The sequence below is a fragment of the Drosophila serrata genome, unplaced genomic scaffold, assembly GCF_035046125.1.
Source record: "Drosophila serrata isolate PLE 108 unplaced genomic scaffold, ASM3504612v1 contig_49, whole genome shotgun sequence".
NCBI lineage: Eukaryota > Metazoa > Arthropoda > Insecta > Diptera > Drosophilidae > Drosophila > Drosophila serrata.
Window position 1 is genome coordinate 201,116 of NW_028256947.1, and position 12,500 is coordinate 213,615.

The 12,500-nt window shown below is 41.9% G+C and overlaps 1 protein-coding gene across 3 annotated transcripts; it reads right to left on the reverse strand.

Annotated features, from left to right (window-relative positions):
- Positions 1–5,345: 5,345 nt before the first annotated feature.
- Positions 5,346–11,590, reverse strand: LOC110185368 (uncharacterized). 3 transcript variants are annotated; one of them, XM_086836740.1, is made up of 3 exons: positions 10,294–11,441; positions 9,951–10,242; positions 7,263–7,439 (listed from the first exon to the last, which is right to left on the reverse strand). In XM_086836740.1, the coding sequence occupies exons 1-3, from the start codon at positions 10,923–10,925 to the stop codon at positions 7,368–7,370; spliced, it is 996 nt and encodes a 331-aa protein (XP_086692866.1). In that variant the 5' UTR covers positions 10,926–11,441; the 3' UTR covers positions 7,263–7,367. The 3 variants fall into 3 exon arrangements, with proteins under 3 accessions (XP_020809809.1, XP_086692866.1, XP_020809808.1); XM_020954150.2 differs by lacking the exon at positions 7,263–7,439 and adding an exon at positions 5,346–6,114 and having other exon boundaries at positions 9,951–11,590; XM_020954149.2 differs by having other exon boundaries at positions 7,303–7,439; positions 9,951–11,439.
- Positions 11,591–12,500: the final 910 nt, after the last annotated feature.

The window sequence follows — 12,500 nt, forward strand, 5'->3', positions numbered from 1 at the left end:
AAATTGACTACCGGCGTGCTGCCAGATTGTTAGCTTGCATGCTTACTAAGTGTGTTAGTATTAAATATTTTAATTTGGGAAGGGATTCTACGTTAGAGATTAGTGTGTACAAATCATTATAATTTGCACATAACACTCTAAAAGGTTCATGCAGTTCAAAGGAGGTCCTACAGTGGCGCAACACTAATGGGATATAGGATCTAGTGGTTCTACATGGTACATGGAAATTAAGCTGACTCAACAAGTCAGCACTTTCCACATCACCATGGATAAGGTTAAAAATAAAGGTTATCCCTAGCATCGTTCTACGATTGGCTAAGGACGGCAAGTTTATTAATAGGAGTCTACTAGAGTAGGAAGGTAATCTTTGGTTTGCATCCCAATTTAAACCGCGTAGAGCGAAAAGTAAAAAGTTCTTTTGAACCGACTCAATGCGTTTACTATGGACGCCGTACTGAGGGCTCCAAACGCAGCATCCATATTCTAGGATAGGACGAACTAAGGAAGTATATAAGGATTTAGTAACATAGGGGTCATTGAATTCCTTCGACCACCGTTTAATAAATCCAAGCACACCCCTGGCCCTATTCACCATAGACGAAATATGATCAATAAAGTCAAGTTTTGGGTCCAAGCGGACGCCCAAATCGTCAACTGTATTAATTCTTTCCAAAGAGCAGCCGTTCAGCGTGTAAGTAGCAAGCTTAGGAGCGACACGAGAGAATGTCATTAGCTTGCATTTCGAGCCATTTAAGTTTAATAAGTTTACACGGCACCAAGTTTGAAAATTATTAAGATCTGTTTGTAAATCCGACTGGCAGGCAACGTCATTGTATTGCACGCAAAGCTTGACGTCATCCGCGTACATAAGTACTCTGGAGTTAGTCAAGACTTTGGGCAGGTCATTTATGAACAATGTAAACAATAAGGGTCCCAAATGGCTTCCTTGCGGGACACCAGATGTAACCCTTAGAATATTGGATAAATTATTCTTAAAGAGGACCTTTTGCGTCCTGCCATTCAAATAACTAGAGATCCAATTAAGAAGATCACTTGGAAAACCCATTGAATCGAGTTTTCTAACGAGGAGAGAATGATTAACAGAGTCAAATGCTTTACTGAAATCAGTATAGATTACATCTGTCTGACAATTATTATGGAAGCCCTTTATAATATAGGAAGAGAGCTCCAAAAGATTTGTTGTTGTTGATCTTCGCTTAATGTAACCATGTTGACATGGAGAAATAACCGATCTACAAAGGTGCTGTAAATGAGGGGTGATAATATTTTCAAATAATTTTGGGATGGCCGACAACTTAGAGATTCCTCTATAATTGCTGGCATCCAATTTGCTACCTTTTTAGTGGAGAGGAATAATAAACGATTCCTTCCAAATAATGGGAAAGTGGGAGGTTTCTAAGGACAAGGTAAACAATTTCAGAAGGGGATAGCACAGGGCGTCGGCACAATACCTGAGCACACAGCCAGGAATTCCGTCGGCACCTGGCGAATAAACTGGCTTGACACGATGAAGATCTAAAAGGAGAGAGCTTTCGTTTAGGCTAGGACAGAAAATTAAGTTCGATTTGGGTATGTCGTAGGAATAAGTCTGGTATATATACGAAGAGCTAGAATAGGTTGTTTGAAAAAACTGCGAAAATAGATCGGCTATTGCCTGATCATTATTTGCGGTAATATTTTCAAATGAAAGCGAGGAAGGATTTGTTTTAGGTTTACGTTTCGTGTTAACGAAATTATAAAACTGTTTTGGGTCCTGTGAGAACTGGGCCCTACAACGAGTTAAATAGTTTTTATAACACTGCGCGTTCAGCACGGTAAAGTTTGACCGAGCTGATAAATAAAATGAAAGGGCAGATTGAGAACCGGTGATTTTAAATTTAGCATACAGTCTAGATTTTTTATTTTTAAGTCGGCTCAACTCTTTAGTAAACCACGGCGGCTTATTCGAGCTTGGCGGATAATATAACGGAACACATTCAGTAAAAAATGAATTCATGGCACTGTAAAAAATATCAACGGCAACTGCCATGTCAGTGCACATGTATAGATCGGACCAATTGAACTCGTTTATAAAATTATTCAGCCGTTCAAAGTCCGTTTTGCGAAAACATAGGACTTTATTGGCTGGACGGTCATAAATATTCTGTACGTCACACCCAATATCAAGAGTCACACCGAAAGTTGGATGATAGGGATCTTCGGGCTGCGTCAGAGGCGCCACTCTTGCTAAACTGACTCTCGCAGGATCAGAGACGAAGCGCTGTAAGGAATTTCGAACATGGTTGACTTGAGACAGCGAAATGTCAAACAAGCCAGCGATAAAGTCATGTTGTGTAGGTGTACTGAGAGTATTGGTGGAATTATTCGAGCACCAAATAGCACCAGGGATATTAAAATCTCCAAGAACTACCAACTGGTTTCTATCCAAAAGTCTACTGGAAACCATCTGAATAGCGGAAAGGTGATTCCAATAAATAGGAAGTTCCGACAGTGGAGGTATGTAGGAACAGGTAATAAAAAAAAAATTGAGCTACCTTTGATAGATAGCTTCACACAGAGGAATTCAACATCGTTGCATTCCTCGAAGGTTAATAATTCTGACGTGAGTGAGGAGTCCACCGCTATAAGAACTCCACCCCCGCGTCTGATAGGGCGATCTAGCCGATATACTGTGAACACAGCTGGAAAAACTTCGGAGCTCAGAATCTCCGGCTTTAACCAGGTTTCTGTGAGCACAATAACCTGAGATGCAAACGAAAGGCTATCAGAATACAAGTTAGGAAGCTTACTACGTAAGCCTCTTGCATTCTGATAGGAAATACCTAAGGAGTAGGTTAGTTTTTTGGGTCGGGATTGGAAGACGTAGAAGGTGCAGTGGTAATTTCAGTCCTGGGAAGAGTTATTCCTACAGGCCGCTTTTTCTTTTTCTTCGCCTCGAATTCCTTAACAACTACATATGTACTCTGGCCAGAAGTTGGGAGAGCAAATAGTGTTAAAGAGCTCGTTAGGGACATTTATTTTGAAAGATGAAATGTCCCTTGCATAAGAAAATTTGAACTTTTCCACCTTTATCTTAATTTCTTCGGCTCTGGTTTTGCCTTGTATAAAGGCGAGAACATCTTCCGATGTTTGGTCAGGGGAGAGCCGCGAGACAAAAATATGTCTCGTTGGTGGAACAGCTATAAGGGCTTTTGGCAAGGCAGATTGGTTATCTGCCGTGCCATTGTCTGCCGGTATTCCGGGCCTAACACCCTGGGCAGATATATTTATGTGAACGGGACTTTGAGGGGTCAATATTTGCGACCCCCCAGGGGATAAAACAGAAATCACCGGCGGTACGGGCACTCCCGCTGCACATTCGGATACCGAATCTTTCCTAGCGCTCGCTCTCAGCACTCTTGGAATTAATGCTGAGGTCGAGGGCTGTGCCGTGGGAGGCTGTTGCTGAGAGCCTGTTGCGGGTAGTTGGGGTCCGTCTACATGCTGCCCACCAATAGCAGTTTTTTTGCGCCTAGGAGACTCATTTAATAGCGTAAGGCTATTAAATTGGGTGTCCAGAGCCAAGAACATATCAAGAGTTTTACGAAAACTGGTGGTGGTTAGATTGAAACTTTAACACAAAACGAGAGCGCAAGAAAAAAACACGTCCGTTCACTTGGAAAGATGATACAATGATGAGCGGTGAATTTATTTTGAAGTAAGTTCGAGTTGAGTGTCTTAAAAGTGGTGTAGTAAGTTCGAGTTGGGTGTTTTAACAAGTGGAGCACCTTTGCTTGTGCTTCCACTGCCATGTATTGTCTGAATTCTTAATTCGTAACAAAAGATATATTAACCTAAGGCAGCGCTCTCTAGTGCCTTGGTAAAGCCTAAGGACAGCGCTATGTCTATGTAGTTGTAAAGTCAGAGTTCTTTATTAGTCTTTTTTTATATTCATCTATCATAATTCTAGCTCTTTTATAAAATATTTCTAATCTAAATGGACAATAATCATGTGCCATAGAGGGTGTCGGATTGAAACGGTATACGAAATATTGGAGCCATACGTCCCAATCCGTTTTATCTACTGAAATGTAGGATCGAATGAGTTAATTAATAGTTCTATGGCATCTTCGACTGTTCCAACCGTTTGGTGGTGGTGTGCAGTAGATGGTATATTGCCAATTTTTAAATACTTGTCTGTAATTATTAGGTTTGTATATTCTGTTCCCATGTCCGTAATTAACGTCTTCATTGGACCGTCTTCAGAATAAATTATTCCAAAATTGCTTTAGATTTCTTTAAACGTATTTTTCCAGTATTAGTGTCTCTGGACCTTAGTCAAGGTTTTTGTAATGTCTGTATGTCCTCCTTGTGCTGGATCATCATGAAATGTAGATACCATAGCTTCTTTTTATTTGGTATTTTTTATTAGGGTCACCGCGTTGAGTAGCGCTATTCACAATGATTTTAATATTTTGTTGGACATTTTCTTGAAATTATCAATTGAAACATGTTCAAAGATATTTTCCCACGGTGCCATTTTAAGTTGGCTGATTTTATATATATCGGCTTGCATTTGAAGCCTTTGGAAGAACTGATCTAAGTCAAGATTTCTATTGGTAAAAAAATCTCTAACATTATATCTTGCAGTAATTTTTTCCGACGTTTGATAAAACTGGTCATATTTTTTACTTGCAAGGTCACTACTTCACGTACTTCGTTGTTATATATAACTTCGAATACGTTAGGCTTTTAAACTTTTTCTATAGATTGCCTTGGCCGTTCAATTTGTTTTTCTCCTTCACAGGATTTCTGCCTACTTTGATATCTTGTAGAAACTTTATTTATATTTCTGGTTATGTGTTTTATGTGTTTTATTTCTTCGATAGTTATTCTTGATAATGTATCTGCTACGTAATTCATTATCTTTGCCCTTAAGATATTCTACTATGAAATTATATTCCTTTACTTCAAGTCTCATGCGTGTCAGTTTGGAATTAGGAATTGTCATTGAAAACAAGTACGTGAGTGGTCTGTGATTTGTTTTTTATGGTAGTGTAGTGTCTGCAATAAATATACGGGCTTAATTGCTGTCAGTTCTTGTTCTGTTGTGCTTTTGTTACTTCCATCCTTTGTAAATGCTATTGATGCGTATACTACTGGGAGTTGAAGTCCATTTTTCTTTTGATTTAAAACTCAGTTATAAATATAATATATATATATATATATATATATATATATATATATATATATAATATATAAATGGCTATATCTCAAATTTAATTAAATTCTGTTGAAAACTGAAAATGTTATAAATTTTTTTGTAAAAATTGTCCGATCATTCCTATGGCAACTGTTTTGAGGAGGGCATTAATTTATGCCACCTATTAAGCGAATTGATTTAGCGAGGGGTTTGTTTTGTGTTGGCGTAAAATTAGTTATGTTTTAATTTGTGTGTGCTTGTGTGTGGTTTGATTACAAAGTTTGTGTGTTTTTAGTTTCAACGTAAGTGAGCGAATGAATCGAGAGAATAGATAAACCAAACAGAAGAGCTGCGGCGGAAGAGCTTTCATGCCGGCTTATGAGGTGGAAAGCTTCTGCCGCAGCTGATCGCTTGTTTACAAATAATGATTTAAAACATTTAATATTAAATCTGCTGCTTCTGCTCCCGACATGCTCCCCCCGCTGGATGCGGCACGCTGCCAGATGAGGTGGTTTCCAGGGGTAGAACAGCTATTTTGCCAACAGCCCTTTTTATTAGGCCAGTGGCTGTCCGAATGATAGCGACACGGGCCACACCGTCAGCTCCATGGATAATGCTCTCCACTCTGCCAAGACGCCATTGAAGCGGAGGGATGTTGTCCTCCTTGAGCACCACAATGCTATGCGGTAGGATGTTGGGCCTTGATGCACGCCATTTCCCACGCTCTTGTAAAAGCGAGAGGTAGCTGGTACTCCACTTCCGCCAGATGATTTGCTGAATTTGGCAAACTCGTTGCCAGCGGCTCAGCCGATCGATGCTGAGGTGCGTGATGTCGGGCTCCTCGATTGTGGCAGAAGAAGACCCAATCAAAAAGTGACCTAGTGTAAGGACATCCAAATCGTTAGGGTTTTCTGAAATTGGACAGAGCGGTCGAGAGTTAAGCATCGCTGAAATTTCATAAACTAAAGTGCGAAGCTCATTGAATGAGAGAATAGTGTTGCCAACGACCCGATGAAAATGATATTTTGCAGATTTGACGGCAGCCTCCCATAGGCCGCCGAAATGAGGCGAACGAGGGGGAACAAATTGCCATTTGATCCCGATGGAAACGAAGGCCTGCTGAAGATCGCTGTTTTGAGGGTCGGCGAGAAACAGTTGCCTCAGTTCCAGCAGCTCGTTTTTGGCTCCAACGAAGTTTGTAGCGTTATCGGACCATATTGTGCCAGGCTTGCCCCTTAGGCTTATGAAGCGCTTGAGGGCAGCGATGAATGAAGCCGCAGACAAATCCTCCACCAGCTCCAAATGGCAGGCTTTAGTGGCGAAGCAAACAAATATTGCGATATAGCATTTGACGGGTGGCCGGTTTCTGATTTCAGACTTGGAGTAGAAAGGACCACAGAAATCGATTCCCACTGTGACAAATGGTCGACTTGGCTGCACGCGGTTGGATGGCAAGGGAGCCATGATGTGCTCAGCTAATTTGGGCTTTAATCGAAAGCAGCGAATGCATTTGTTGATAGTGGCTGCGACTATTTTTCGACCACCAATTGGCCAAAACCTTTGCCGTAAGGCCGCCAATAAGCTCTGCGGGCCTGAGTGAAGAAATTTCAAATGATAGTGAGCTATGATTGCTGACGTGACTGGATGATCCTTGGGAAGCAAAATTGGGTGTTTTGCATCATAATCCAATAATGAATTCTGCAGCCGACCGCCAACTCGAATAAGTCCCGATTCATCGCAGATTGGATGCAGCGAGTACAGCTTGCTTTTTGAGGAAATCTGCCTTTCGGATTGCAGGGCCTTATACTCCTCAGCAAAGTTGATGAGCTGGATTCCCTTGATGAGCAGATGCGTGCCTCCCTTGATGTCGTCTACTGTAAGAGGTCCTCGTCGTCGTGGCTCATCCTTGGCTTTTAGCATTAGGAACCGATGTATGTAGCCAAAGACTCGCTGCAGCTTTCCAAAACAATTTTGAAACTTGCAGCCATATGAAATATCCTGGCTTTGCGTCAGCACCAGCGCGAGGCGGCGGCGTTCAGGCACATCTACTAGAGTAGGCGTATGAGGCGGCTAGCAAGCTTCGTCTGTCCGCAGGAATGGTGGGCCCTCACGCCACAGCGTCGAATCCAAAAGTTCGAGCGGAGTACATCCTCTGGATAATATGTCAGCCGGGTTGTAGTGGGTCGATATATGATGCCAAGCCATATCCTTGGTCCTTTCTTGAATCTGCGCGATTCTGTTGGAGACAAAAATGTTAAAGTCTGATGGGGCCTGGCGAATCCAAGAGAGCAAAATTGTTGAGTCAGACCAACAATGATATGTGCAAGGCTGAGAAATGGCATTAGCGATGTTGTGGATGAGTTCGGATAGCAATAGAGCTGCGCATAATTCAAGTTTGGGTATGGTTATTGTTTTAAGCGGCGAGACTCTAGACTTGGAGCAAAGCAAATGTGATGAGTAGGTGCCCCCTGCTTCGGAGCGCACATAAATACAGGCACCATATGCCGCCAAGCTTGCATCACAAAATCCATGAATTTCCAAAGATGAGTCAGATTGCATGATGAAGCGAGGAAATTTTAAATGGCTGACTGCCGAAATTTGCGCGGAGTGTTCCAACCATAAGGAATGCAAAGATTTGTGGCAAAGTCTCATCCCAGTCGAGCTTATCTTTCCACAGGATTTGCAGGAATATTTTGAGCCTGGTTATAATGGGCGCTATAAGACCTAGGGGATCGTAGAATTTGGCTACGGCTGATAAAATAGACCGCTTGGTAGCTGGCTTGTCTGCTACATTTCCAGAGAATCCAAAAAGCAAATTATCGGAACTTGTATCCCAGTATAGGCCAAGTGTTTTGGCGACGTCAGTCCCATCACTGAATTTGAGCATTTTCTCGCGATCAGCCTCAAGTTCTCCTTCAAGCGCTGCCGGCTCATTGGAGCACCATTTACGAATTGGAAATAGGACTTTTGCAAGTAACGATTTAACCTGCTGCCGGATATAAACGACCTCTTCGATCGAGTCGCCTCCAGAAATAAGGTCGTCAACATAAAAGTCCCTACGCACGATCTTGGCTGCCACAGGAAAATCCTTCTCCTCATCATAGGAGAGCTGCTGCATAGCACGAATTGCTAGGAATGCAGCAGGCTTAGTGCCATAAGTGACGGTGTCCAGGGAGTATATTTTAATTTCTTCGCTTGGACTATCACGCCAGAGGATGCATTGGAGCAGATTATCAGGTTCGGAGACACGCACACAGCGAAACATTTTGCAGATGTCGCCGCATAGTGCCACTTTAAAGAATCTGAACCGAACCAAAGTGCTGAAGATTTTAGGCCTAATGGAGGGACCAGCAAAGAGCAACTCGTTTAAAGAGTATCCAGACGAAGACTTGGCAGAACCATCGAAGACTACCCTGAGCTTGGTAGTCGAGCTGTCCAATTTGTGAACGCAGTGGTGGGGCAAATAATATTGCGGCAAAGCTGACTGCTTGCAAGAGAGCGACATATGGCCTAAATCGATATACTCCTTTATAAAGGCAATATATTGAGCCTTGAGATTAGGATTTCTAGCCAATTTGGATTCCAATGATTTGAATCGCTGCGAAGCACGATGGTATGAATCTCCTAGCATATCGAGACTAGTCTTTGCGGGCAATCGAACTGAATATTGGCCTGACTCAAGCCGAGAATAAGATTGAGCAAATAAATTCTCGCACAAGGCATCCTCATCAGTTGGAGCAGATGACGATCCACAATAGCTGTCAATTTCCCAAAACCGTTTGACAAGGTCCGGCAACGATTCAGGTTCCAATTGTACATCGTGCTCAACTGACAATGCGGGAAGAGAAGAGTGTTTATGGGCCGGCGAAGATATGCCACCGGATACTACCCAACCCAATCTAGTTTTTTGCAAGGAGGGAAGGTGATCGGCCAGCCGTATCTGCCCAACGCAAAGCAGGTCGAAGAAGATTCCAGCTCCTATAAGAATGTCAATCCTTTGACTTTTGTGAAAGAGCGGATCGGCGAGGAATAAATTGCTGGGGATGTTCCATTCTGAAGAGTTTAGGTCGAAATGCGGCTGATAATTTGTGATGGTGCTAGTCATTATTGCAGCGAATGATGTTCGGTAACCTTTGTTGCGAGATCGTACAATAATATCTACCGCCTTATCAGCCATGAGTGAAGACTCTCCTATACCTGAGATGCATGTATTTGAGCGACGAGTTGACAGTTGCAATTGATGAGCGAGTCGAGAAGTAATGAAATTAATTTGCGATGCAGAGTCGAGCAAGGCTCTGCAGGGCACCATTATGCCGGAACGATTTCGGACATATATGATGGCAGTGGCAAGAAGCACATAATCAGATTGATGATCTACCGAGGCTTTAGGTGGGGGTGAATTTGGCGAAGCAGAAATGAGCGAGGCACTATTTTGAGGAGCAGAAGTGGATGTGGGCTGCGAGGGTGATGAAGCAGAATTTGACTTCAAATGTAGCAATGTATGATGCTTAGAGCGACAATGCCTGCAGTTCCCAGCTTTGCACTGCTGCAGGCTGTGGCCTTTACGCAGGCAATTTAGGCAAAGATGTAGCCTTTTTGCTTCTTTGTAGCGTAGTGTGGGACTCAAGGCAATAAATTGTGGACATTTCGAAATAAAGTGATCCTTAGAATCACACAAAATACATAATGAGGTGTAGGATGATGCGGTGCAAGCGTTTTGGACGTTTTTATTTATAGTTTTTCCCACCTGGTTGCTAGGTGTGTGGGTTACCATAGCATTTTCAATGTTTTCCATCATCCGACATCTCTTCTCCAAAAAGGCAGCCATATCCGTCCATTTTAGCAGCTTATTGGTAGGCAATCCCTCTTCCCACTTCTCCTGGGTATGCTGATCCAGTTTGGAGGACACCAGGGATATGAGCATTCCATCCGCAATCTCCTGGGTGGTTGCCATTGTGTTAAGGGCTCGCAGATGAGAGTTGATGCCGTCGCTCAATTGCCGCAAACTCCTTGCCGACCCTTTCACCACACTAGAAAGCCTGAAAATAGATCGTATGTGCCCCTGAAAATGCAAAAGTTTGTTATCAAACCTAGCAGTCAATAGGTCGACTGCCTTCTCATAATTGGCCTCTGTTGGCTCCAGCGAGCGAATTGTGTCTAACGCGGGGCCATCCAAACAGGAGCGTAGATGCTGGAATTTTTCCAAATTGGTCAGGTCCTCGTTGTTGCCGATGACTGTAGTGTACATAGCGTAGAAATCTGGCCAGTCCATATAAGCGCCTCCAAATCGTGGCAGCTTAAACTCAGGCAGCCTAGTGGCCCGGACACCAGCCCTGGAGGTTGAAGCCTGCTCGATGTTGAAATTTGGGAGTGCAGTCGAATTTATCACTGACACTCGGCGGAGTTTTGCTAGTTCGCGAGATATTTTGGATTTCACCGCACAATAAATGTTTAGAAATTTTGCACGCACATCACTAGCCAGCTCTAGTAGATTGAGCCTTTCGACAGCTGTTTGAGACTTATCAAAATTATCTTGCATTTTTTCAATAAGCTCAAGCCTGACTTGAAGGTCGGCCTCATCAAAATGAGACGCCTCTTCTGAACCGAAAAAGTCATTTAAAGCCACTAGCTGTCGAAAAACCGAGTCCGCTTTGGCTTTATAAAAGTCAAAATCACTATTGGCCCCGGATGGGCACGCAGTAACCGAATCATTCTCTGCCATTTTATTTTCAAAAAGAGTATTCAAATGTCACCTTGGGTTTGCGACCGAAGCAGCTGTACCAAACGCAGAGAATAGAGAACGAAAGAATAGCGGAGCCAAGCTTGGCGTTCACTGACCGCGAGCTAACGGTTCTATCGGACCACCAAAACCAACAGCACAAACACAATTTGCACGAAAAGTATATAAAAGGGCTGCAACTATATGCTAGTGCACAAATATATAAAGAGATGCTATGTACTCGAATGTACCGATAAAGTTCAATAGCGATGCAACGATATGCAATTGTATTGTGTGAGCATACGAACTATATATAAGCACTTTTCACCTTTTATTTTAACGAAAACGATTTTTTACGCGATCACGTCGGGGTCACCAAATGTTTTGAGGAGGGCATTAATTTATGCCACCTATTAAGCGAATTGATTTAGCGAGGGGTTTGTTTTGTGTTGGCGTAAAATTAGTTATGTTTTAATTTGTGTGTGCTTGTGTGTGGTTTGGTTATAAAGTTTGTGTGTTTTTAGTTTCAACGTAAGTGAGCGAATGAATCGAGAGAATAGATAAACCAAACAGAAGAGCTGCGGCGGAAGAGCTTTCATGCCGGCTTATGAGGTGGAAAGCTTCTGCCGCAGCTGATCGCTTGTTTACAAATAATGATTTAAAACATTTAATATTAAATCTGCTGCTTCTGCTCCCGACAGCAACTATATGATATACATACATATGTAGTCGTCCGATACGGCCGACATACAAAGGTAGTCAAAAGTATTTACACTTCGATCATTTTCATAGCCAAATTTCTTGTAGTTGTTATTCTTGTTGTTGTTGACCGTTTTCCCTTTTTTCTTTATTGCGTAGATTGATCTATGCAGAAGCGAGCCAAACAGAACGGTGGTTTGACGGTTCATAGAAAAGTGCTATAAGTAAAAGAATAGATGCACCTACAGTGCAATATTTACACATAATTTGTGTTTGTCTTAATTTTAATGCTATTAAAATTAAATAATTTTTTTGTGACAATCTCATAAGTTACTTTATAAATAGTTAAAAAAATTTGCTTAGGTATCGATGAAGGCTTTCAATTGGTTGGAATATTGAGTTTATTAAGCTATATCCAAAATAAATAGACATATTTTCTTTTGCTTTTAATATTGTCCTATGAACCGTTATCTTTTTTTTCGTTTTCTTCTTCTTTCTGAATAGATCAATTTATGCAATAAAAAAAAATTTCATTGAAATCGGTCAACAAAAACAATAATAATAACAAAAATAAGTTTGGCGGTGAAAATAATTGAGAATTTGTATAAATACTTTTGACTACTCATGTATATGCGAATGAGAGTATATAGAAGACTAACTACAAAGTTTCATTCAGATAGCTTTAAAAATTAGAGACTAGTTTGCGTAGAAACGGACAGACGGACAGATGGACAGACGGATAGACGGACAGATGGACAGACGGATATGGCTAGATTGACTCGGCTGTTGATCCTGATCAAGAATATATATACTTTATATAGTCGGAGGTGCCTCCTTCACTGCGTTGCAAACTTCTAGCAGAAATTATAATACCCTGCA